Raw genomic sequence first — 26,640 nt, 5'->3', positions numbered from 1 at the left:
ATTGGCCTCAAACTAATGATTATTCTTTACGGTTAAAAGCAAGTATTAGGTACTGTATCAATTAAAAGACTGGCTCACTGTCCCACCACGCATTTAAAACAAAAAGATACCTGCTTTGCAGAATCCAAAATTTCTATTGGTTTCGGGACCTTGACTGTATCTTTGCCAATGCCAGTTTACGTGAGTCACTTTTCTAAATTATTAACCAGTGAAACATACTCCACCTCTATCTTTAAGAGCTTAAATATATTTGTGAAATTCCAAAGCTTGCTTTAAATAAAGTACAAAGTTGCCACCCTAAGAAGCATAACTGAACTAACGCATCCAACCTTAAAAGACAGAAATTTCTACATCCACACTAAGTCATCTGCAAGATACAGATTTGTGCATGAACAAGAGAAACAATCTTTAGGAAAAAGACACAGGAACACGTAAAACCAGACACAGACCCAACACAAAGACAAATGTAACAGCTTTTACTATCATATCCCACTGTAGTAAGGCATGAAATATGAAGAAATTCTATACAAGTAAAATACATATAACTATAAAAATGAGATTATTAATATAATATGAATTAAGAAGAGTGATCTAATATCTCCCACTTAAGGACCATGAACATGCAATTTACTAAATCTGAAATTCTGTACATAGCAAACTCAATGGTTTTGAGATTTAACACATAATTCAAAGCAGCATTACCTCATCTGTCACTGGTTGCCGTTTTGCAAAATGTGAAACTATCTGAATCAACTAGTTCTTGAAGTCATAACAAAATTCTTCAAATCCCTGGGATAATTTTTTTGTATGACTTTAATCTGACTTCAAAAAGACTTTTTAGTCTGAAACCAGGCCCTCAACAGCATGTAACTTCTGGGACAGTGTTGGAGAAAACACCTCTGTGTCTAATTTAACTTGTCATTGGATCTCACTGTTGCTCCACACAAATCCATTTGGAATAGAATTTCTTTGGCAATGGTGAACTTTATCCCTAACTCCTCCCACTGCCTAGTAGTCACAATTTCCTGGCCAAGTGCCCAAAGCAGTTACTGCAACAACAAATGAGACTAAGGATACAAGTATTAAATCTTCTTGGGCATATTTTGGTTATAGGTTTGTATAATTGTTACAATAAAAGAAAAAGTTACAAATGCTTTTTTGAGAGTGCAAATTAAGATTAGGAACCAAACGATGTGTATGTGTATATGTGCATATTTAACTTAATGTAAATTTTTATTGAAAACCTAATTTAGTGTTTTACCCCCAAATTAGTTCCTATTTTTGCCACTGGCAGTCTAATTTTCCCACTTAAAACTAAAAATCTAGTTAATATCTTTTTATTCTTTCTTCTCCCTTAAATCCACATCGTCTCAATAATCTCATGTGCCTGATTTAAATTTCCAAATATCTCTGGATCCCAGATGTTTTATTCAATTCACACTGCTAACAATCTGTCCAGGTCTTTATTAACTTTTTTAAATCGTCACCTGAGAATATGTTTATTGATTTTAGAGAGAGAAAGAGATAGGAATGGGAAGGGAGAGGGGGAGGGATCCGGGGAGGGAGGAAGAAAGGGAGATAGGGGAGAAAGAGTATGTGCTCATGTGCACACATGTGCCCTGATTTGGAATCGAACCCAAGACCTTTCATGTATTGGATGATGCTCCAACTCAGTGAGCCACACTGGCCAGGGAAACTCATTAATTTTTTATCAACCATCTCCCAATTATTCTGCCTACACACTAATGCCAAATTAATTGCTTTGAAGTAGTGCTACTCCAAATGTGGTCCACAAACTAATGCTAGTCTGTGAACAGTTGTTATTAATCCATGACATGATATATACAGAAACTATATTTAAAAACTTTTATGAGAAAATTTTTGTTAAATGTGTAATAAAAAAAGTAGACATACACTTTATGTCTCTTCATTTTCTAGTATTTCATTTTTACTACATTTTGTAAGTGTACTCATTTGAAACAAATTGGAAATTTTTTAAAAACTGGTCTTCCACCATATCTAGTTTGAGAAGCACTGTCCTAAAGCACAGTTGCATTCATGTTGTTGTTCTACCTAATAACCATCAGACATTCTTCACTACCTGCCCACTAATAAATTAAAATTTTTTATATCTTAATGTACTTCAGATTTTCACCATCTTTCCAAAATCAGTTATGTCACATTCTCCACATCATGCACCTTTTGCTATAATAATCAAAATGAACTGCCTGCTATTCCGGAAAGGTCCACTGAGGCTTTGTTTTATGGTGTTCCCAATACCTGAAATGTCTTCCTCAGCTTTCTCTAACTTATTTTTCAAGACCCAGCAATCTCAAGTGACTTCTTCAAGAACTATTCTGACTTCAAGAATTATGTGACAGTGGGCTTCTGGGTTTCAGATTTCTATCTAAAGAGATTTCAGCAACAATTAAATTCCATAGAGTTGTGATCTATGTGAGAGGTCTGAATATGCAAAATCCTTTATTTTGGCACTTACTATATTTTGTCATATACATAAAATGCGAAGGTAGTTCTTGTATTCTTTGCTGGATTATAAACTTTGAGGCCAGGCACTGCACGATATAACTGACATTTAATTCTTCCTTTTTCCACTCATTAGAAGAAAATATAAGTGATGATAAAGATATTTTTAAAGAGAGAATTCAAGTTATTGTTAAATTACACAAAACAATAAAAAATAAAGATTAGCCTACAAACAGCTATTTTCAACTGGTGCACCATAAGAAATTTTTTTAAAATATATTTTTATTGATTCCAGAGAGGAAGGGAGAGGGAGATAGATACATTAATGATGAGGGGAATCATTGATTGGCTGCCTCCTGCACACCCCCTACTGGGGATTGAGCCAGAAACCAAGGCATGTGCCCTTGACCTGAATCGAACCCAGGACCCTTCAGTCCACAGGTTGACACTCTATCCACTGAGACAAACCGGCTAGTGCCTATAAAAAATTTTTTAAATATGCAATACTCGACTATTTAGTTAGGGGCATTGACCTCTTTTTCCTTTGATTGTCAAATTTTAAAAATGACAACAGCCAACGCAACAATAACCACCCAGTGTGAATGAATCAAAATTATACCTTTCTTTTTGTCAGATAGGCAAAAAAAAAATTTTTTTTGATATGCCACAGAATTTTAGTAATTAGTTTATATACGCCATGAGATTAAAAGGGTTGAAAATCACTGTCCTAGAGAATAAATTAGAGGTTTTCCTAAAAGGAAAATAGAAAAATGAGAAACAAAAATCAGAAAACTAATTTAGGAAAAAAAATTAAGTACAGGACAGATGTAAATATTTGTGCCTGCAGTAACTTTTATTTAGAACACCCAAAGATTTCAAAGAGTTCTAATCCAATATCTAGCATAGGGCCTTGCAAAAAACAAACACAATATTTAACTGAACTAAAAATTAAACTTAAACTAAAAAGTTAATGGCAGTTAGTGGTTGCCAGAGGCTGTGTGGGGAGGAAGGATTGGGGAAGTTTTTAATGAGTACAGGGTTTCTTTTGGGGGTAATGAAAATGTTCTAAAGTTAGATAGTGGTATTGGTTGCACAACTCTGAATGGAGTAAAACCACTGAAATGTACACTTTAGCCCGGCCAGTGTGGCTCAGCAGTTGAGCATCGACCAATGAACCAGGAGGTCACAGTTGGATTACAGTCAGGGGCACATGCCCGGGTTGCAGGCTCAATCCCCAGTGTGGGGCATGCAGGAGGCAGCCGATCAATGATTCTCTCTCATCATTAGTTTCTTTCTCTCTCTCCCTTTCTGAAATCAATAAAAATACATATTTTTTAAATGTACACTTTATTTTTTTTTAATATATTTCATTGATTTCAGAGAAGAAGGGAGAAGGAGAGAGAGACAGAAACATCAATGATGAGGATCATTGATCAGCTACTTCCTGCACAGCCGCCCACACTGGGAATCAAGCCCGCAATCTGGGCATGTGCCCCTTACCATGAATCGAACCATGACCACATGGTTCATAGGTCTATGCTCAACCACTGAGCCATGCTAGCCAGGCAAAAAATGTACACTTTAAAAAGGTGAACTGAATGGTATGCAAAGTATCACTCAACTAAGTTGTTAAAAACTTAATGGCAAGACTATAGTTTGCCTTAGTGTCCCCATCCTTCAGTAAAAAGTACGCTTGGTAATCTAAAAAATATAGGTAAGAACTTTCTAACTTATGAAATGGATTCCTAAAAATTGAAAGTTCAAATACCATGGATATATAGACAGAGTAAGAAATTTTGGACTACACTATAAAAGCAAGTATTTTATTTAATACCATTATAGTTTTTATTTTCATAAATCCAGCCAGTAACTGCTTACTAATTTGTCCTAATATTTTCTGAGCAACAACCTCAGGAAGAATACATTTGGTTTACCAGATTGTAACAGAACAGCATCTGTATTTTAAAAGTCTGAACAAGCAGCATATTATCATTTCTAAAATAAAACATAAATTAACTCAAACTCATAAAGCTAGAATATCAAAGAGATATATCCATAAGAGGATAAAGAAGAAATAAATTTACAGCATAGAAAGAGCAACAGAGAAAATCTGTGCATCTCTGCCTTGACACCGAGGCAGGGAGAAGCATAAGCTCCCCAAGAATTTGAACAAGAGCCATGTAAGTCTGCATTCACACTGCTAGGATGGTTAATGCTGTCCCCCTAGGTCAGTGGTCAGCAAACAGCGGCTCACGAGTTTGCTGCTCTGTTGACTAATGAGTTTGCCGACCACTGGGATAGGGGCTTAATCACAAGGAACAACAACAGCCTGTAATTATTGGAATCGATAGTCTAGGTCAGTGGTCGGCAAACTCATTAGTCAACAGAGCGGCAAACTCACGAGCCGCTGTTCGCTGACCACTGCCCTAGGTGACTAAAAGAAATAAAATGCTCTCTGGAAGAACTCGGTTTTAGGTGGTTATACTGCTAGATGCAGCCCAATTTCAGAGATGTTTAAAAGTGAAAAAATTTTAAGAGTATTGATCATTCTATGTTTCCATCGAAGATTTTAAAGCAAACTTTAAGGAGATTCATTAAAAATGTTTAAGAGACATTAAAATTCCCTTCACTTTCATTCTCAAATGAAGAAACTGCAGTAATAAGAGCAGGATGGTAGGGAATAAAAGAGAGGACTAACAAAATAAGAAAAATATACAAATTAAGGGAGAAACCAGAAATAACTACTTCTGCAAATAAGTTTACTATTCTAAAACTTCAGTCTAATTAAACATATCTTTTTCCAATTCCTTTCCCCTCATTTTCCTCTAAATTCTTACTCACTTTTCTCTTTATTTAAAAAAATAAAGACCAATGTAGAGAGGATAAATTATAAAATGCAGCAAATGTTCAAAACTGAACTCTGTGGAATAAAAATGAGAGAAGAAAATACGATTATCCATGTTATCATTAGGACAAATTAATAAGTTACTGACTATGCCTATAATGAAAAAGACAGGTCAAAATTTAAAATTTAAAAGCAATGATAAAATTCATTCTGGCCTCTTACCTAAAACAGCAGCAGTTTTAGTAATAAAAGGCATTCTAACAACTGTAGAGGACTAGGGTTCAATCATGACACTGAAAGGAGGGTGCATTTTTTCCTGCATTCCTCATCCTTTAGCACCTGTATTTTCCCAAATATATTCTCTTTAATACGAATTAAGAATACCTTTTCATTTATAAAAAGTTAAATAAGCAAGTTAAGGAGCAGTTCACATCTCATTCCCCACCAACTTGATTGAAGTATGATTTACTTAAAATAAAATTCACCCATTTTTAAGTGTAAATTTGGCAATTGTATACACTGATGTAACAATTATCATAATCAACCCCAAACGTTTCTTAATGTCCTTTTGCAATAGCCTCCCCAACCCCTGAAACATCATGTAGTTGATTCTTGCGCCTTTTTCCTAGCACAATATATCTGAGATTCATTCGTGTTGTTATATGTACCATAATTAGTTCTTTTATTTCTAAGTACTACTCCACTGTGTGGCTATACCACAATTTGTTTACTCTATTCAATTGATATTTTGGATTGTTTCCAGTATTGACTATTATAAACAATGCTGCTATACAAATCTGTGTGGACATAGGCTTTCACTTATCCTGGGTAAACAAATACCTAAAAATGGAATTACTAGGTCATATGGTAAGTTTATGCTTGATTTTAAAAGACATTGCTGCCCTGGCCGGTTTGACTCAGTGGACAGAGCATCGGCCTGCGGACCAAAGGGTCCCGGTTTCGATTCTGGTCAAGGGCACATACCTTTGTTGCAGGCTCCTCCCCAGCCCCCGCCTTGGTCGGGGCTCATGCAGGAGACAACCAATCGATGTGTTTGTCTCACATCGATGTTTCTGTCTTTCCCTCTCCCACTCTCCCTAAAAATAAATGGAAAAATATCCCTGGGTGAGGATGAACAAAAATAAATAAATAAAAGACATTGCTAAAACTGTTTTCTATTTTGCATTCTCATCAGCAATGCAGGAGAGTTCCAGCTGTTCCACATGGTCAGTGTTTTTCATTTTAGTCATTCTAATTAAGCAATTTTCAACCAGTGTGCAGCAAGAATTTTTAAAACATGCAATACCTGACTATTCAGTCAGGTGCACTGACCCCTTTTCCCCAAGATTGTCAAATTAAAAAATGACAACAGCCACCCAGCCGGCATGGCTCAGTGGTTGAGCATTGACCTATGAACCAGGAGGTCACAGTTTGAGTCCCAGTCAGGGCACATTCCCGAGTTGTGGGCTAGATCCCCAATGTGGGGTTTGCAGGAGGCAGCCATTGATTATTCTCTCTCATCATTGATATTTCTATCTCTCTCTCCCTCTCCTTTCCTCTCTGAAATAAAAAAAAACACAAAACGTTTTTTTTTTAATGATAAAAGCCAACACAATAGCCATCTGGTGTGAATGAATTAAAATTTTAACTATTTTTTGTCAGATCAGCCAAAAATATATTTTCTGGTGTGCCGTAGAATTTAGTAATTAGCTTATGAGCACCAGGAGATGAAAAAAAGTTGAAAATTGATGTTCTGGTTAATTTAGTCATTCTAGTGGGTGGAGTAATATCTCATTGAGGTTTTAACTCATATTTCCCTAATGATTAATGATGTAGAGCATCATTTAAGTACTTATTGGCCATATCATTTTTTGTATGTGAAGTATATATTCAAATGTTTTGCCCATTTTTAAACTGGGTTGTTTGCCTTATTGTATTGTAAAAATTCTTCTTCATATATTTTGGATGTAAGTTTGTAACATGTGTGTGTGTGTGTGTGTGTGTGTGTGCGTATATATATATATATATATATATATATATATATACACTAATAAAAGAGTAATATGCAAATTAACCATCACTCCACTACACCCACCAGCCACGCCCACCAGCCAATCAGGAGCGAATATGCAAATAAACCCAACCAAGATGGCTACGGCCACAGAGAGCAGGAGGGAGGCTTGGGTTTCCCCGGCAATGGAGGAAGCTAAGCTTTCCGCCTGCCCTTGCCGGCCTCGGCCTCCACTCAAGGATACAAAGTTTCAATGATAGAAGATACATAAATCCAAACAGAAATGGCGACAGCCACCAAGCTGGAAAGAGCAGGAGGCTAGGGTTGCCCCCGGCAAAGGAGGAAGCCAAGCTTTCCACACACCCTGGCTGGCCCAGGCCTCCGCTTAAGGCTACAAAGTTTCAATTATAGAAGATACATAAATCCCAACAGAAATGGCTGCCACCACGGAGCAAGCAGAAGGCTTGGCTCTGCTCCAGGCTACAAAGTTTCAATTGTAGAAGATAAATAAACCCCAGATACCAGGGCCTCCGCTTGGGTCACCAGGGGGCGTGGCCAGCCTGCAAACCACCACAGGCCCCTCGCCCAGGCCGCCCCATGCCCCAAGGGAACCCCCACCCTGATCCAGGACACCCTTCAGGGCAAACCAGCTGGCCCCCACCTGTGCACCAGGCCTCTATCCTATCTAATAAAAGTAATATGCAGATTGACCATCACTCTAACACACAAGATGGCTGCCCCCATGTGGTCAAAGATCTGCCCCCATGTGGACACAAGATGGCCACCACAAGATGGCCAGCAAGAGAGGGCAGTTGGGAGGGACCAGGCCTGCAAGGGAGGACAGTTGGGGGTGATCAGGACTGCAGGGGAGGGCAGCTAGGGGTGACTAAGCCGGCAGAGGAGGGAAGTTGGGGGCAACCAGGCCTGCAGGGAAAGGCAGTTGGGAGGGACCCAGGCCTGCAGGGGAGAGCAGTTGGGGGGGGGGGGAGACCAGGCCTGCAGGGGAGGGCAGTTAGGGGTGACCAGGCCTGCAGGGGAGGGCAGTTAGGGGTGACCAGGCCTGCAGGAGAAGGCAGTTAGGGGAAAAAAGGCTGGCAGGGGAGCAGTTAGGCATCAATCAGGCTGGCAGGGGAGTTGTTAAGGGGTGATCAGGCAGGCAGGCAGAAGCAATTAGGGGCAATCAGGAAGGCAGGCAGGCGAGCAGTTGGGAGCCAGCAATCCTGGATTGTGAGAGGGATGTCCGACTGCCCGTTTAGGCCCGATCCCGGGCCTAAACGGGCAGTCGGACATCCCTCGCGGGGTCCCAGATTGGAGAGGGTGCAGGCTGGGCTGAGGGACAACCCCCACCCCATGCACGAATTTTGTGCGCTGGGCCTCTAGTATATAGAGAGAGAGGGGGGTGGGAGAGAATAGTTTTTCCTGGTCTGTTTTATTAATGGTGTCTTTCAAAAAGCAATTTTTTGTTTAATTTTTTATGAAACCGTTTATCAATTTTGTCTTTCATCTTTTCATGTATATTATCTAAGAAATCTTTACCTAATTCAAAGTCACAAAGATTTTCACCTACACTTTACTTTTAACTTTTATATTTAGGCCCATGATCCATTTTATATTACTTTTATATGGTTTGAAGTATATGTTGAGTTTTTTTTCTATATGAAATTACTTTGGCCTCATTGTTGAAAATCAGTTGTGGGTCTATAAACTCCCTTCATGATCTACATAAGTCTATCCTTATATTAATACCACACTGTTTCAATTACCATAAGTTTACATAAGGCTCAGTATATAATCTTTGGTGATTTAACTCTTTATAACGATCTTTTCCTATTGCTATTAGGAGAAGATTTCATTTATGTCAAATGACAGCTGTAATACATGTCAAAATATCACATATACAAAAATTTTAAGAATAAAAATTATTTTCATCCCAAAATACAAAATTTATCCATTTATTTCTAAACATAGCAAAGGAGAATAAAAGCTAAATGATTTCATATATGTGTTCATGCATTTCAAATGCACTTGGTTCATTACCTATTAAGACAATACAGGAATTGCCCTCGGGGCCCCTGGAATAAACCTAAAACAGTATCTCAGCCCTTATACTAGTAATGTCCTTTGGTTTATATAGATCCCTAACTAACCAATTCTAACATATGCTTTACCTTAGGGGGAAAACTAGCACAAATTACTTCCCAAGAATTTTGACTGCACCTAGAAATATAGTTCTTCTTAAATCTATAAACCAAGTTTATAAATAACTATGTGTACAAGACTAACAAATATATAAGCATCTGTGATCATCTTTTTCATAAAAATCATTTAACAACTGCAGATTTGTAGCCAGTACGGAAAGGTAAGAAAACATATAAACCTAAAAGGCAGTCCTTTCATAATTTTCATATTTAAATAAACCTCAAAATTCTAGTGATGTCATGAGTGGTCTAAAAATAATATAATTATGTTTGCCATAATTCATTTTCTTTATTCAATAATGAGGTCTAAAAGTAGCAGTAGAGTAGGCCAATTTCATTTTGTTCATAATCTACTCGTAATTTGATTTAAAAATTGTAAGCACAGCACTGAAATTGTTTCAAAATTTCTAAAGGAACAAAGAACTAGGAAGAAACTAAGAGTTTCCACAAAATCAAAATTTTATTGTGTTCTTGAAGGTCTTTTTGAGAAATCTATGTCCTATTTAATCAAAGGGAATGTCTCTCGAAAGTCTTAGTATGCTTGAAGGCTAGAAATGAGATAATCAACAGTATGCAGACATTAACCTACATGTTATCTATTATAGGGACCAGAAAAGTAAATCGGTATTCAGACTAAGCAGCAAGAGAAATGTTAAAACAATAAAAAACCTGATCAGAACTATTTTTCATTGTAAAGAGGAATAGGGGATTCCAAAATAATTATTTTTTGCCAATAATGCCCAGAAGGAAACAAAATCATAGGCTGATTTCACTCAGTCTTTCACATCATTTTCTGAAGATACAATTATTTTGAAATGCCTTTAAATTTTTAAACTTCACTCATTTCTTTGCAAAACTCTTTGGTAAGACACTGATTGCTTCTAATATTCATAAATACTTCCTATAATAAACCAAAATAAGTTTACCACAGAGTAAACAGGGTGTTTAAACTCACTAAATTCCTATTAAGATTATCCATCCTCGGTGCTGTTTTTCAAAATAGCGATATACCTTTACAGTATATTACATGTAAAACAATAATGTAAGCTTTCAGTTGAATTTCTTTCAATCTCTACTTCCACTCTAACTGGTAAGCACTACTTATTAATCTTCCAATTCACTCTGATGACTAGAACACCTCTTTGCTGAGAAAAATAAGGAAAAAATAATAAACTCACTTACCCTTCCTTAGACATTCTCAAAGATCTACTTCCTCTGGATGAGAATACAGGATCAACAAACAAGCTTCACTGATCTCTTAAGAACTGTAGCTCATTTGTTAACGCACAGAGAACTCAGGCCCTGAGAGGCAACAAATTCGGGCACAATGCCGAACCCCAGCCAGGCAATATCTCAGTGACCAATATCCACAGCTTTAAATATTTGAAAATCTAAGAATAATAGGGAAAAAATGGAGAGCAGGAAAAACAACTAATGGTCAGAATTGTTTAAGACTGACCAGTTTAGGAATGAGACAATCCAAATGGCAAGTTCCGGTAAGAGACAGGAATCGTTACTGGCAAACACACAGAAAAAGCAAATTTACCCCCTAATGAGGCCCGCCAACAGTACACAAACAATGTGAGTTTCACAGAATGGAGCGGCCCTAGTCAGTCCAAGTAATTTTCAGTTTACTCTGGGGGGGCGAGGGGGGGGGGAATCAACGGGATATATGTTTTAATTATCAGTTATTTGCTCCCTTCAAAAATGAACAATTGAACCACAAGAGAAGAAAGTATGTGCAGATCATATCACAGGAGGAACCTAAAGTATTTCCACACTGAAGTGGTTTTTTCTGATCATTAACTGCCTTTAAGGAAAACATCTGTTACTCAATCCCCTGAAAATTTCAGCTCACGTAAAAAGAAATTTACAGATCTTTGGCATATGGGGGATAAATCCAGAACATTTTAAACGTTAATTCCAAATCTCAGAGCAAATTGAGATTTGAAAGAAAAACATCTGCAACATTCCTGCCTCCTGACCAATATAATGCATAGGGATTATGCAACAGGGGAGGAAATAAACAAGTGTGCTAAAGTCTAAGAACACTGAGATGGCAAATAAATCCTCCTAGTGGTGATTCAAATTAAAAATAAAATATACATATCTTAAAAAAATACTATTTGAATTAAAAAAAAAACTTTATCTCTTTAAATATTACCTAAATATCTTACCATAAGGTTTCTATTAGTTATTAAAGTGTTTAGTCACCCAGTAACTAAAAGCTTAAAATAATTTTTTTTTTCAGTTTATTTAGAAAAGCAGTATGGTGTAATGGAAAGAGAATGAGCACTGAACAACTACAGTTAAATCCCAGCTCCTCTACTTTCTGGCTTTGGAACCTTTAAACTTAGTCTGAGATTTTTTAAATATATAGAACATAGATAATATCTAGTGGAGTTGTTGTCTGTCATAAGCACATTAAACCCTTGATTTTGTGAAACTTGATTTAATGAATGTTGGATTTAACTGACAAAATTTCCAGTCCATATGTCATATGTGAACATTAACACCCTGTTAATTTTAAAATGCTTTTAACCAAGATTTGTTTATAATTAAATTAACAAGTTATATTTTTTGTTATTGATTCACTGTTATTTTAAAAACATTTTAGCAAATAGGCCATATGTTTGGGGGAAAAACACTGTAGTAATGTTGCTGACAAAAATAAATACTATAGTCTACATATTTAAATCCAAGAGTCACCACTTAAAAACAATGTTTGGGGAATGACTAACATGTGATCACATCGCATCTCAGGTGGTAATTGTTTCTGTTGTCTTGTGGCTTGCCTTTCTGCAGCATTTTTGGGTTTTATTTTATTTTTTCCATCATCTTTTATCCCCTCTATGGCCCTCTTCCACTTCCACTCATTTCTGAGTCAAATGGTAAGTGTCTCTAAAATTGTAAGAAACTACCAAACTGTTTTGCAGACTGGCTATACTATTTTGCCTTTTACCAGCAATGTATGAGAGTTCCAGATGCTCCACATTCTTGGCAACACTTGATATTGTTGTCAGTATTTTTTATTATAGCCACTGTAATAGGCATATACATTGTAGTTTTAATTAGTATTTCCTAATGACTAACGATGTTAAACATGTGCCTTCATGCTATACGTACATGCTCTGTAGTGACATGTCATCAGTCTTTTGCCCATTTCTTCATTGAGTTGTTTTCATATTGTTAAATTTTAAAAGTTCTTTATAAATTCTGAATACAAGTCCTTTATCAGATGTGGGGTTTAGAAATATTTTCTAAGTCTATAATAACTTTATAATTAATAGCTAAAAAGCCCAAAGGTCCATCAACAGAAAAACAATAAACTGTGGTATACTAATCCAATGGAACACCACACAGTAATAAAAAAGAACAAATTACTGATACACACAAAACATGGATGAATCTATTTCTCAGGCATTACAGTGAATAAAAGAAGCCATACACAAGAGTCCCTGAAGGTGAAATAGGCTATCCAAATATGAAGAACATTTCCTCAACCTGAATTTATTATAGGATTTCATTAAGTCAAAGATGTTATCTTTTATTCTTTCTCTTCCTTGCTGCCACCACCACTTTTCATTTTACTTCTAGGTACAGTGTTCTTGGAAGAAGCACAGAAGGAGTGGTGACAAATTAAAAATGTTTTAGGAACAACAAAGTTTGGAGAATTTTGTATTTTATAAAGTACTATCGCCACAACTCCTAACCCCTAGCAGCCATTACTCTGTTCTCAATCTTAATTTTATCATTTCAAGAATATTATAAACATGAAATCATACAGTGTATAACCTTTTGAGATTGGCTTTATTAGCTCAGCATAATTTTCTTGAGATACATCAAAGCTGTCTGTACTTATAGTTCATTCTTTTTTATTAGTATTCTATAAACTAAATTTTTGGATGAAATAATCTAAAAATATCTTACTAGTCCTTGAATCCTATCTGTCTCTCCCTAGAACAGCAATTTTCAAACCCGTGTGCCGCAAAAAATGTTTTAAATATGCAATACATGACAATTTAGTCAGGGGCACTGACCTCCTTTCCCTTAGATTGTTAAATTTAAAAAATGACACACCCATCATCAAAATTATACCTTTTTTTGTGTCAGATCGGCAAAAAACATAGTATCTTTTTTGGTGTGCCCACAGAATGTTAGTAATTAATTTATGTGTGCCATGAGATGAAAAAAGGTTGAAAATCGCTGCCCTAGCAATGTGAAACACTAATCAATGCATAAGGTTGTTATACTAACAAAAAAAAATTTAACACAGTTCTGATACTCTACCTCATTCTTATTCTGACAAGATATATGCCATTTGTACATTATTTAAGAAACATGGCTCCTTGCTAATCCTGAGAACCTGTATTTCCCGTGTGACTTTCCAATTTATAAAATGGCTACTGAAAGTTTAAAAACTTACCCATTTGAATATTTGAACCTATACTAAAATGGCAGGTTAATTAAGCTTGATCTATAACACAATAAGCTGAATGACATGCATGTGATATCAGTAAGCAGTTAAGAGAGAAATACAATTTATCAAACTGGCAGTCCCTGTCTGCATAAAACCTAATCCCGGCTTTTAATTTGAAGTAAAAAAAATCATCGACATTTCTAAAACTTACTTATTATTGGAGTAGAAACTATTATTCAACAGGTTTAAATAAAGACTGGTATGGCTTTGGAGGCCTAAATTTCAATTTAAAAATAATTTCAGATAAATATACAAAGAACTTTAAATATAAAGTAATTGCAATTCCTTTTAAAATAAGGCAAAAGACTAGTAAACCAAAAACTCACAAGCCAAATTACTATCAAATTTCAGTTCAAGATAATAAAAACCACTGCTGAATTCATACGCTGTTTTCACAAAGAGCCAACACACTTACAGAATTCTTCTGTACTGTAATCATCCAAACTTTACAAGAGCAAAATCAAATACCTGACTTCAGCATCCTGGGCACAGTCAATGTGGAAAGCAGATGAAAAATGTAATTGCTCCATTCCTGGATTTGGTAAATACAAATTCTGATCTATAATTCTCACTATTAGAATCTAGGTGTTAAACAAGGAACTGTTTAAGAGGTATTTATCTAACCTACCCCCTCTTCAAGCCACTATAACATCTGAGCACTTCAGCCTATCTTCTGACCATAGAGCAAAACACATTTCAATGAAGGGTTTGGCCTGATGATTATCTTCAGCCTAGAAGACTCAACAATCATAATAAGGAAATGGAAGAACAGTCATACATTCTAAAGAATAATTTCTTAATCATGACATATGACCATCATTTCCATATTGAAATTTAGAAAACTAATATTAAGCAGGAAAAAGCTAGAAGTTAGATAATCATTTTTAACTAAAAGTATTCAGCTTTGCCAGGCCAGAGTGGCTCAGTGGTTGAGCGTTGACCTAGGAACCTGGAGGTCATGGTTCGATTCCCGGTCAGGGCACATGCCTGAGTTGCAGGCTCAATCCCCAGTAGGGGGCGTGCAGGAGGCAGCCAATCAATGATTCTTTCTCATCATTGACGTTTCTCTCTCTCACTCTCCACCCTCCCTTCCCCTCCAAAATGAATAAAAATATTTTTGAATAATAAATAAAAATATTCAACTTCTAAAAGTGAATTCTAGATATCACATACAATGTACACTTTATGACAAATGATCAGAATGGTCTGCCAAATTTAGCCAATGATAAATAATTACCAGGGGTCAGAGTGGGACCGTCCAGATTACAACTCCTCAGATCCATAAGGGACACACTCAGGGGGCAGACTCAGTGAGCACCAAAGCCCCACTGAAGCAAGTCTTGTCTCATAAGGGTGTCTCCAGCACAGAAGTTCTCCCATCGTAGACACAGCTGATCCTCACAGCCAATTGGCCAGGAGTTCAATTCCTCCCAGTGATACCAACAACAATCAAGGCTTAACTACAACAAGACTGTGCACACAGCCTACAACAGTGTCCACCTCAGGTAACTGGGGAGGCTGAGCCACTGGGCCCTGTAGGACACCTAGGACACAAAGCCACTCTATCAACTCAGGGAAGCAGCCAAAATGCGGAGACAAAGAAACAGATCACAAATGAAAGAAATGGAGGAAAACAAACGACTGGATATAGAGGTCAAAACCATGGTTATAAGGTTTTTCAAGAATTTTCTAGAAAAGGCCAATAAATTTAGTGAGACCCTCGAGGATATGAAAAAGGACCAACTAGAAATTAAGCATACACTGACTGAAATAAAAAATAATATACAGAGATCCAACAGCAGACTAGAGGATCGCAAGAATCAAGTCAAAGATATGAAATACAAAGAAGCAAAAAACACCCAACCGGAAAAGCAAAAAGAAAAAAGAATCCAAAAATATGAAGATAATGTAAGGAGCCTCTGGGACAACTTCAAGCATACCAACATCCGAATTATGGGGGTGCCCGAAGAAGAGAGAGAACAAGATACTGAAAACCTATTTGAAGAAATAATGACAGCCCTGACTGGTTTGACTCAGTGGAGGGAACATCGGCTTGTGGACTGAGAGGTCCCAGGTTCGATTCTGGTCAAGGGCATGTACCTTGGTTGCAGGCATATCCCCAGTAGGAGGTGTTCAGGAGGCAGCTGGTCGATGTTTCTCTCTCATCGATGTTTCTAACTCTCTATCCCTCTCCCTTCCTCTCTGTAAAAAAATCAATAAAATGTTAAAAAAAAAAAAAAAAAAGGAAATAATGACCAGAAACTTCCCCCACCTGGTGAAAGAAATAGACTTACAAGTCCAGGAAGCGCAGAGAACCCCAAACAAAAGGATTCCAAACAGGACCACACCAAGACACATCATAATTAAAATGCCAAGAGCAAAAGACAAAGGGAGAATATTAAAAGCAGCAAGAGAAAAACAGTTAGTTACCTACAAGGGAGCACCCATACAATTGTCAGCTGATTTCTCAACAGAAACTATGCAGGCCAGAAGGGAGTGGCAAGAAATATTCAAAGTGATGAATAGCAAGAACCTACAACCAAGATTAATCTACCCAGCAAAGCTATCATTCAGAATGGAAGGTCAGATAAAGAGCTTCACAGATAAGAAAAAGCTAAAGGAATCCATCACCACCAAACCAGTATTATATGAAATGCTGAAAGGTATTGTTTAAGAAGAGGAAGAAGAAAAAGGTAAAAAAAATTAAGAACAACAAATACATATCTATCAAGAAGTGAATCTAAAAATCAAGTGAATAAAAAATCTGATGAACAGAATAAACTGGTAAATATAATAGAATCAGGGGCATAGAAAGGGTGTGGACTGACAATTCTTGGGGGGAAAGGGGTGTGGGAGGTGGGTGAAGAGACTGGACAAAAATCATACACCTATGGATGAGGACAGTTGGGGGGGGCGGTAAGGGCAGAGGGTGGGGTGGGAACTGGGTGGAGGGGAGCTATGGGGGGAAAAAGGAGGAACAATTGTAATAATCTGAACAATAAAGATTTATTTAAAAAAAAATGTCCTGGAAACAGAATACAGTAGAAATTGACTTAACTAGAAAACTAAAATAAATGTCTTCTAAATGGTTTCTATTTAAAATTTTTAATTAATAAAAGCAAATACTTTGAGTTCAAAAACCCAATTTTTTATATTAAAAGGAAATTTTGCAATATGCTACAATGAATGAACCTTGAGAACAGGATACTAAGTGAAATTAGCCAGTCACAAGAAGACAAATACACTATGATTCCACTTATATGAGGTACTTAGAATAGTCAAAATCATCAAGACAAAGTATAATGGTGTATGTTTACCAGGGGCTAGATGAAGGGTAGAATGGGGAGTTATTGTTTAACCTGAGGCCTGGTGCACAAAATTTGTGCACTTGGCGGGGAGTTGGGGGGGGGGGGCAGGGTCCCTTCAGCCCAGCCTGTGCCCTCTCACAGACTGGGAGCCCTTGGGGGATGTCTGACTGACCACCAGGGGGCAACTCCTGCGTTGAGTGTCTGCCCCCTGGTGGTCAGTGCTCATCATTAGTGACCGGTCGTTCTGCTGTTCAGTCAATTTGCATATTACCCTGTTATTATATGGGAGAGGTATAGAGTTCCAATTTTAAAGATGAAAACAGTTACAGAGATGGATGGTGGTGATGACTGCACAATGTGAATGTATTTAATACCAGTGAACACTTAAAAACAGTGAAAATGATAAACTTTATGGTGTGTATACTTTACTACAATAAAAAAAGAAAAATGTTTTAAATGATCTAAAAATTCAAACCCATGAAGATGCTTTTTCTATTTCTATTATTTAAAATTGCATTCAACTACATGAAGAATGTTGGGTGTTGAGCCTGTCTAAAATCTTCCAGGAAATATCATTCTAAATGAGTCAGAAGTACACTCAGCTCTATGACATCAAACACAATTAGGACACTTGATGTTTACCAGATGATCTCTCTTCATTGCATAATTCTAACCCTTATTTCCATTGAACACAAAGTATAAAACACACCTCTCCATATAAATCTCTCCCAAAGGCAAGTTATGTGTTTTATTTATATAGATGCACATCAACTCTGTTTTACACTTTAATTCCCATGCATATCTAGCAACATGTCTCACACATTGCAGAGAATCATTAGTATCACTGGTTGGTTTTGATTCTTTACCTTGATGGGAACCTGAAATGTTTCTACTTATTCAGGTTTAAGGAACAACAGCAGCCTAACATCTAGAAATGCTACACAATCAGCAGATATTTCTGCTTGATAGAGTTAGATCAATTTGTTACGAAATACCTCGTTTCCTTTGAATAAACAAACATCAGAGAATTGTCATGGAGGGCTGAAATCACCACCTGCTAGGAGTTTGTTCAGTAAATGCTCAGCCCATTTGTTTCACTTATAGATCAGTTGATTAAACACTTTAACATGTAGTTGTGGATCATGAGATCCCAAGTAAGCAATTATTAATTTGCAACAAACATTATTGAGCATAGAGTTTTTAATACCATCTGTTTACAGAGGAAGAAACCAAATTGGCCTCCCTGAGATCACAATATCACAAAACCTGAACCCTACACTTCTGACTCTGACTCCAACTGTTTTCTTATTTTTCACTGCTTATAACTAATTTCAGAAACAGTGTCATAACCTTGTATCTTGTCATCATCACTAATGTTCCTACGTCCAATGTATCATAAATATACTCTGTATCTGACTCTCATCAGACATTTACTTTGTTTTAGTGGGATGGACTGGAGCTTCTCTTCCTTGTTAAGACAGAGATTTGTTGCCAAAACCGGTTTGGCTCAGTGGATAGAGCGTTGGCCTGCGGACTGAAGGGTCCCGGGTTCGATTCCGGTCAAGGGCATGTACCTTGGTTGCAGGCACATCTCCAGTGGGAGGTGTGCAGGAGGCAGCTGATCGATGTTTCTCTCTCATCGATGTTTCTAACTCTCTATCCCTCTCCCTTCCTCTCTGTAAAATATCAATAAAAAAAATAAAAATAAAAAAAAGACAGAGATTTGTTGTCAGCCCACATTCTTGAGCTCTAGGAGTAGGTGAAATATAAATATTTTTGGATGAAGATAATGTAGAAGAGATGGCTTCCACTGCATGAAGCTGTTGTTCAACCCATTCAACAAGTACTTAAAATTGTTTTGAATGGTGAGAAAATAGAAAACCTCTCTGACAAACCAAACCAAGAATGTAGAAGTTATGAGCATTCCTAATGAACATAAGCAAAAACAAAAAGCAGAAAAGATTACTTGGAATTTGAAAAGGCAGTACACGTTTTAAACAGAGTACAAAAATTAGCACATTTTGGGGAGGTCCAAAGTTCACCATTTGCATCCTTCCAAGAATGTGACACAAGTTGGGAAGAAGGTTATCACAAAAAGTGATCAAAGTTTGTCTATATCATAAATTAATTGATTTGAATATAAAACTTTTTGCTTTTGAAAGTTGTTAATTTTTTTATCTTTAACTATCTCTTGATATAATAGTTTTCAAATGATTATTATACAATAAAAGTAATACAATATTTGTCTTTATATTACATATTTTATAATGTAAACATTAATATTATGGTAAATAAAATTTATAAAAAGCTACACAGTGAGTGACCTACCATCAGACAAATGTCACCAGTCTATAGACTTTAAAAACCAACTATTGATACAATAATTAACTTTCAAATCATTCAATATCAAATAACTATTATGTTCAAAATATTAATTCTTGCTCTGGCCACATGGATCAGTAGTTGAGCATCAACCTATGAATCAGGAGGTCACGGTTCAATTCCCGTTCAGGGCACATTCCAGGTTGCAGGCTTGATCATTGATTCTCTCTCATCATTGATGTTTCTATCTCGCTTTCTCTCCCTCTCTTTTCCTCTCTAAAATCAATAAAAATATATTATATACATATATTAATTATCTATACTAATAAAAGGGTAATATGCAAATTGGTCGGGACGCCCTCACAGTAACGACTGAACAGTAGGCTGCGTGGGGCGACCAGGCTGACAGGGGTTGCAGTTGGGGGCTATCAGACCGGTGAGGGGGCAGTAAGGAGCAACCAGGCCAGCCGGGGGGGGGGGGGGCAGTTAGGGGCGAGCAGGCCAGCAGGGGGGCATTTAGGGGCAATCAGGCCAGCAGGCAGAGGCGGTTAGGGGTAATCAGGCAGACAGGCAGGTGAGCAGTTAGAAGCCAGCGGTCCCGGATTGTGAGAGGGATGTCCGACAGCCAGTTTAGGCGCGATCCCTGGGACATCCCCAGAGGAGTCCCGGATTGGAGAGGGTGCAGGCTGGGCTGAGGGGACCCCCCCCCCCCCGCCGCTCCCCGTGCACGAATTTCGTGCACCAGGCCTCTAGTGTATATATATTAATTCTTCTGAAATACCAAAATGTTACCTAATTCTGACCAAGCTTTGTACACAGAGAAGAACGGAATCAGAATTTTTTTGGGTCAGATTTTAAGTTACCTGTATAAACTATTTTAGACATTTTTCCAGCAAGATTTTAAAAGTAATATTTCCTCTAGCCCCAAAACAGATTAAATAATTAGGAACTGTAGCCTTTCTAAAGTTCCCATACAACTTTTTAGCACTACTTTTTAGCACCAGGCATTTCTAGTTATTCCTGGTTTTCCTTAAAATGGGAAGTAGAGATAGTTCTAGAACAGCCGTGGGCAAACTATGGCCCGCGGGCCGGATCCGGCCTGTTCGGCTGTTCTATCCGGCCCGCGGAGCCGAAAGAGCGGAGGGTTCTCTTGCTCTCCCCTCCGCTCCTTTACTTTGAATTTATATTAGTTCACACAAACACTCCATCCATGCTTTTGTTCCGGCCCTCAGGTCCAGTTTAAGAATCCATTGTGGCCCTCGAGTCAAAAAGTTTGCCCACCCCTGTTCTAGAAGGCCTAGATCAGTGATCAGAAAACTCATTAGTCAACAGAGCAGCAAACCGCGGCTCGCGAGCCACATGTGGCTCACGAGCCGCAGTTTGTGGACCACTGGCCTAGATCTTTCTATCCTACAAATTCACAGAAAGCATAAACTTCTAATTTTTGTCTAAAAACAAATGATTCCTAAATGTAGTGTCTACTTCCAAGTATCTTAGTTACATAAGATTTAGGTTATGGGTGGGCCACATGGATATTTATAACATCATTCAAGGGCCATGTAAAATTATGAACTTAAAAATCAGCTTGCTATATTTGGTCAAACATTTAATTAACTGGCCCCTAATGCCTTGGCAGGGCCAGATCAAATGATTTTGCAGGCCTTATATGACCTGTGGGCCAGACATTTCCCACCGAATTTAAGCAGAAGCAGTCATTTAAATGGGTGCATTAAAAGTGGCAAATAAACTGAAAATGCATTTTAAACATTTAAAGGAAAAATAATTTGGAGAAAATTTTGTATTTAAATCAATATAAGAAACATTGCTAATACCCAGAATTATCCACATTCATATAACACACAGTAGGCAGTAGACACTATTTTAAAAACCTATTTAAAAATTATAATCAGTTTGTGGTAAATGTCTATTAAGAATTTCATTCTCGCCGAAACCGGTTTGGCTCAGTGGATAGAGCGTCAGCCTGCGGACTGAAAGGTCCCAGGTTCGATTCCGGTCAAGGGCACGTACCTTGGTTGTGGGCACACATCCCCAGTAGGAGGTGTGCAGGAGGCAGCTGATCGATGTTTCTCTCTCATCGATGTTTCTAACTCTCTATCCCTCTCCCTTCCTCTCTGTAAAATATCAATAAAATATATTTAAAAAAAAAAAAAAAAAAGAATTTCATTCTCATTAAGGTGCAATTTTCTAGCAGCTGAAGACTGCTATTAAGGACTTTTATTTTTTGGTAATAAGTAGCAGTGAGAAATTTAAAAAGAAAGGCAGCAGCAGCAGTATGGTGTAGTACTGATTAAAAGTCTAGACTGGACTAGACTTGAGCCATAAATTTGCTATATAATCTAGGATAAATTACCTAACTTCTCTGAACATTTATTTCATCATCTCTAAAATAAAGATAATATGTGTCCACTTTATAAAGCTGTTTTGAGGATTAAATAGACAAAATACTTACCGATGATAGGCTTCTCGCCGATACTTTTTCAGGGCATGTTTATCCATGTTAGCAGGCAGATCTGCTGCATTCTGTAACCGATCACTCCAGGAGGTTGTCATTTTAATTGTATGCTGAATTCTAGAAAAGAAAATTAGTATTGTAATTTAGAAGCTTAATATTGATACCTGATTTTTTAAAATACATATATTATTTTTTCATTTATTTTTTGTTAATCCTCACTTGAGGATATTTTTCCCATTGATTTTTAGAGTGGAAGGGAGGGGAGAAGGGAGAGAGATACACTGAGAGAGTGAGAGAGAGAGAGAAACATGTATTGGCTGCCTCCTTGCACAAAATAGACCTCAAAGTGAATGCCATAACAAGAGATAAGGAAGGTCACTTCATAATATTAAAGGGACTCAATACAACAAGAGGATATAACTCTGGTAAACATTTATGCACCCACTGCAGGAGCACCAAAATACTTAAAAAAAACTTCTGGAAGAAATCAAGGGAGAGATCGACAGCAATACAATCACAGTAGGGGACTTTAATACCCCACTGACATCACTGGATAAATACTCTAGACAAAAAATCAGCAAAGAAACAGCAATCCTAAATGACTCACTAGATCAGATGGACTTAATCGACATCCTCAGAACATTTCACCCCAAAGCTACAGAACATACATTCTTCTCAAGTGCACATGGGACATTTTCAAAGATTAGACCACATATTGGGCCACAGGCAAAGTCTCTCCAAATTCAAGAAGATTGAAATCACATCAAGCATCTTCTCAGACCACAATGGCATAATATTAGAAATCAACTACAATAAAAATAATAAAATAATAAAAAAATTCAAACATTTAGAGCAGTGGTTCTCAACCTTTCTAATGCCACGACCCTTTAATACAGTTCCTCATGTTGTGGTGACTCCCAACCAAAAAATTATTTTCATTGCTACTTCGACTCACAGATTGAGAACTGCTAGCAGGGTCACCTAAGACCATCGGAAAACACAGGTATTTACATTACGATTTATAACAGTAGCAAAATTACAGTTATGAAGTAGCAACAAAAATAATTTTATGGTTGGGCGTCACCACAACATGAGGAACTGTATTAAAGGGTCATGGCATTAGAAAGGTTGAGAACCATTGATTTAGAGGCTCAATAGAATGCTATTAAACAATGATTGGGTTACCAAAGAGATCCAAGAAGAAATTAAAAACATCCTGGAAACAAATGACAATGAAAACACAACAATCCAAACCTATGGGACACAGTGAAAGCAGTCCTGAGAGGGAAGTTCATAGCTCTACAGGCCTACCTCAAAAAAACAAGAAAAAATGGTAATAAATTATCTAACTCTAGAACTTAAAGAATTAGAAAGAGAGCAACAAGAAAAGCTCAGAGTGAGCAGAAGGAAGGATATAATAAAGATCAGAGCAGAAATAAATGACATAGAGACCAAAAAAATACAAAAGATCAATGAAACCAAGAGCTGGTTCTTTGAAAGGATAAGCAAGATTGATGAACCTCCAGCCAGGATCACCAAGAAGCAAAGAGAGAAGACCCAAATAAACAAAATCAGAAATGAAAGAGGAGAAACAACAATAGACCCCACAGAAATATAAAGAATTATAAAAAAACACTATGAACAAATCTATTCCAACAAACTAAACAATCTAGAGGAAAATGGACATATTCCTAGAAAACTACGACCTTCCAAAACTCAACCAAGAAGAATTAAAAAATCTCAATAAGCTGATAACTAAGGAGGAAATTGAAGTAGTCATCAAAAAACTTCTAGCAAACAAAAGCCCGGGTCCAGGGGGCTTCAAGGGGAGTTTTACCAAACATTCAAAGAAGAAACAAAACCTATCCTTCTCAAAAAATTCAAGAGGAAGGCACACTTCCAAGCTCTTTCTATGAAGCCAGCATTACCCTAATTCCAAAACCAGATAAAGATACCACAAAGAGAATTACAGGCTAATATCCTTGATGAACATAGATCAGCCGTGGGCAAACTACGGCCCGCGGGCCGGATCCGGCTGTTCTATACGGTTCTCTTGCTCTCCCCTCCGCTCCTTTTCTTTGAATTTATATTAGTTCACACAAACACTCCATCCATGCTTTTGTTCCGGCCCTCCGGTCCAGTTTAAGAACCCATTGTGGCCCTCGAGTCAAAAAGTTTGCCCACCCCTGACATAGATGCTAAAATCCTCAACAAAATTCTAGCAAATCAGATCCAGCATTACATTAGAAAGATCATACACCATGACCAAGTGGGATTTATTCCAGGGATGTAAGGCTGGTACAATATTCACAAATCAATAAATGCGATAAATCACATAAACAAACTGAGAGACAAAAATCACATAATCATATCAATTAATGCAGAAAAGGCATTTGACAAAATCCAACACCCCTTTCCTGATAAAAACTCTCAGCAAAGTGGGAATTGAGAGATAATACCTCAACACAATAATAGCCTTATATGACAAACCTACAGCCAACATCATACTCAATGGGCAAAAACTAAAACAATTTCCACTAAGAACAGGAACACAGGATGCCCACTTTCACCACTTCTGTTCGACATATTACTGGAAGTGCTAGCCATAGCGATCAGACAAGAAGAAATAAAAGGCACCCCAATTGGAAAAGAAGTAAAATTGTCATTATTCTCAGACAACATGATATTGCACATCAAAAACCCTAACGACTCCATCAAAAAACAACCAGAATAAATGAATTTGGCAATGTAGCAGGATACAAAATTAACACCCAGAAATCTATTGCTTTTTTATACACCAATAATGAACTCACAGAAAGAGAAACTAAAAAAACACTCCCACATTTACCATTGCAACAAAAAAAATTAAGATATCTAGGAATAAATTTAACCAAGGAGGTAAAGGACCTTTACTCAGAAAATTACAAGACGTTGAAAAAAGAGATAGAGGAAGACATAAACAAATGGAAAAATATACTGTCTTCATGGATCGGTAAAATCAACATCATTAAAATGTCCATACTACCCAATCTATAGATTCAATGCAAGCCCCATTAAAAAACCAACGGCATATTTCAAAGACCTAGAACAAACTCTCCAAAAATTCATCTGAAACAAAAAAAGACCCTGAATAGCTGCAGCAATCTTGAGAAGGAAGAATAAAGTTGGAGGGATCACAATCCCAGATATCAAGCTATATTACAAAGCCACTGTCCTCAAAACTGCCTGTAACTGGCACAAGAACAGACAAATAGACCAATGGAACAGAACAGAACCCAAAAGTCGACCCAAGCCATTATACTCAGTTAATATTTGACAAAGGAGGCAAGAGCATACAATGGAGTCCAGACAGTCTCTTCAATAAATGGTGTTGGAAAAATTGGTCAGATACATGCAAAAAAAAAAAAAAAAAAAGAAAGAAAGAAAGAAACTAAACCACCAACTTATACCATATACAAAAATAAACTCAAAATAGATAAAGGACTTAAACAAAAGACGGGAAACTATAAAAATCTTTGAAGAAGCCATAGGCAACAAAATAGCAGACATCTGTAGTAGCAATATCTTTACCGACACAACTCCTAGGGCAATGGAAACTACGGAGAAAATAAACAAATAGGACGATATCAAAATAAAAAGCTTCTGCACAGCAAAAGAAACCATCAACAAAACAACAAGAAAGTCCACTTCATGGGAGAACATATTTGCCAATATTATCTCCGATAAGGGTTTAATCTCCAAAATTTATAGGGAACTCATACAACTTAACAAAAGAAAGATAAACAATCCGATAAAAAAAAATGGGCAAAGGACCTAAATAGACACTTCAAAAGAGGACATACAGAAGACCAGGAGACATATGAAAACATGCTCAAAGTCACTAATCATCCAAGAGATGTAAATCAAAACAACAATGAGGTACCATCTCACACCTGTCAGAATGGCTATCATCAACAAATCAACAAACCACAAGTGCTGGTGAGGAAGTGGAGAAAAAGGAACCCTCTGCACTGCTGGTGGGAATGCAGACTGGTGCAGCCACTATGTAGAACAGTATGGCGTTTCCTCAAAAAATTAAAAATGGAACTTCCATTTGACCCAGTAATCCCACTTCTAGGAATATATTCCAAGAAAACAGAAACACCAATCAGAAAGGATATATGCACCCCTATGTTCATAGCAGCATAATTTACAATAGCTAAGATTTGGAAACAGCCTAAGTGCCCATCAGCAGATGAGTGGATTAGAAAACTGTGGTACAGCTACACAATGGAATACTATACTACTGTAAAAAAGAGAAGGAACTCTTACCATTTGCAACAACATGGATGGACCTGGAGAGCATTATGCTAAGCAAAATAAGCCAGTAAGAGGAAGATAAATATCACATGATCTCAGTCATTTGTGGAATATAATGAACAACATAAATTGATGAACAAAGACAGAACCAGAGTCAGAGAAGCATTGGACAAACTGTCCAACCTATGAGGGAAGGCAGGGGGTGCAGGGATAAGAGATC

At 37.2% G+C, this 26,640-nt stretch overlaps 1 protein-coding gene across 13 annotated transcripts in view; it reads right to left on the bottom strand.

Annotated features, from left to right (window-relative positions):
- The window catches only part of NT5C2 (5'-nucleotidase, cytosolic II), a 146,212-nt gene that overhangs the window by 46,377 nt on the left and 73,195 nt on the right, over positions 1–26,640 (bottom strand). For 10 of the 13 annotated variants that reach the window (XM_080640943.1, XM_080640942.1, XM_080640937.1 and 7 more), the window contains one exon: positions 22,119–22,238. In XM_080640943.1, coding sequence (XP_080497069.1) covers positions 22,119–22,238 — 120 coding nt within the window. Of the gene's footprint in view, positions 1–10,720; positions 11,057–22,118; positions 22,239–26,640 lie in introns of those variants that run through there. The other 3 variants (XM_080640941.1, XM_080640948.1, XM_080640940.1) reach the window with 3 other exon arrangements.

Source organism: Plecotus auritus (assembly GCF_963455305.1).
Source record: "Plecotus auritus genome assembly, chromosome: 9".
NCBI classification, from domain to species: Eukaryota; Metazoa; Chordata; class Mammalia; order Chiroptera; family Vespertilionidae; genus Plecotus; species Plecotus auritus.
Note: the sequence above shows the minus strand (reverse complement) of the source record. Positions and strands in the feature narration are given on the sequence as shown.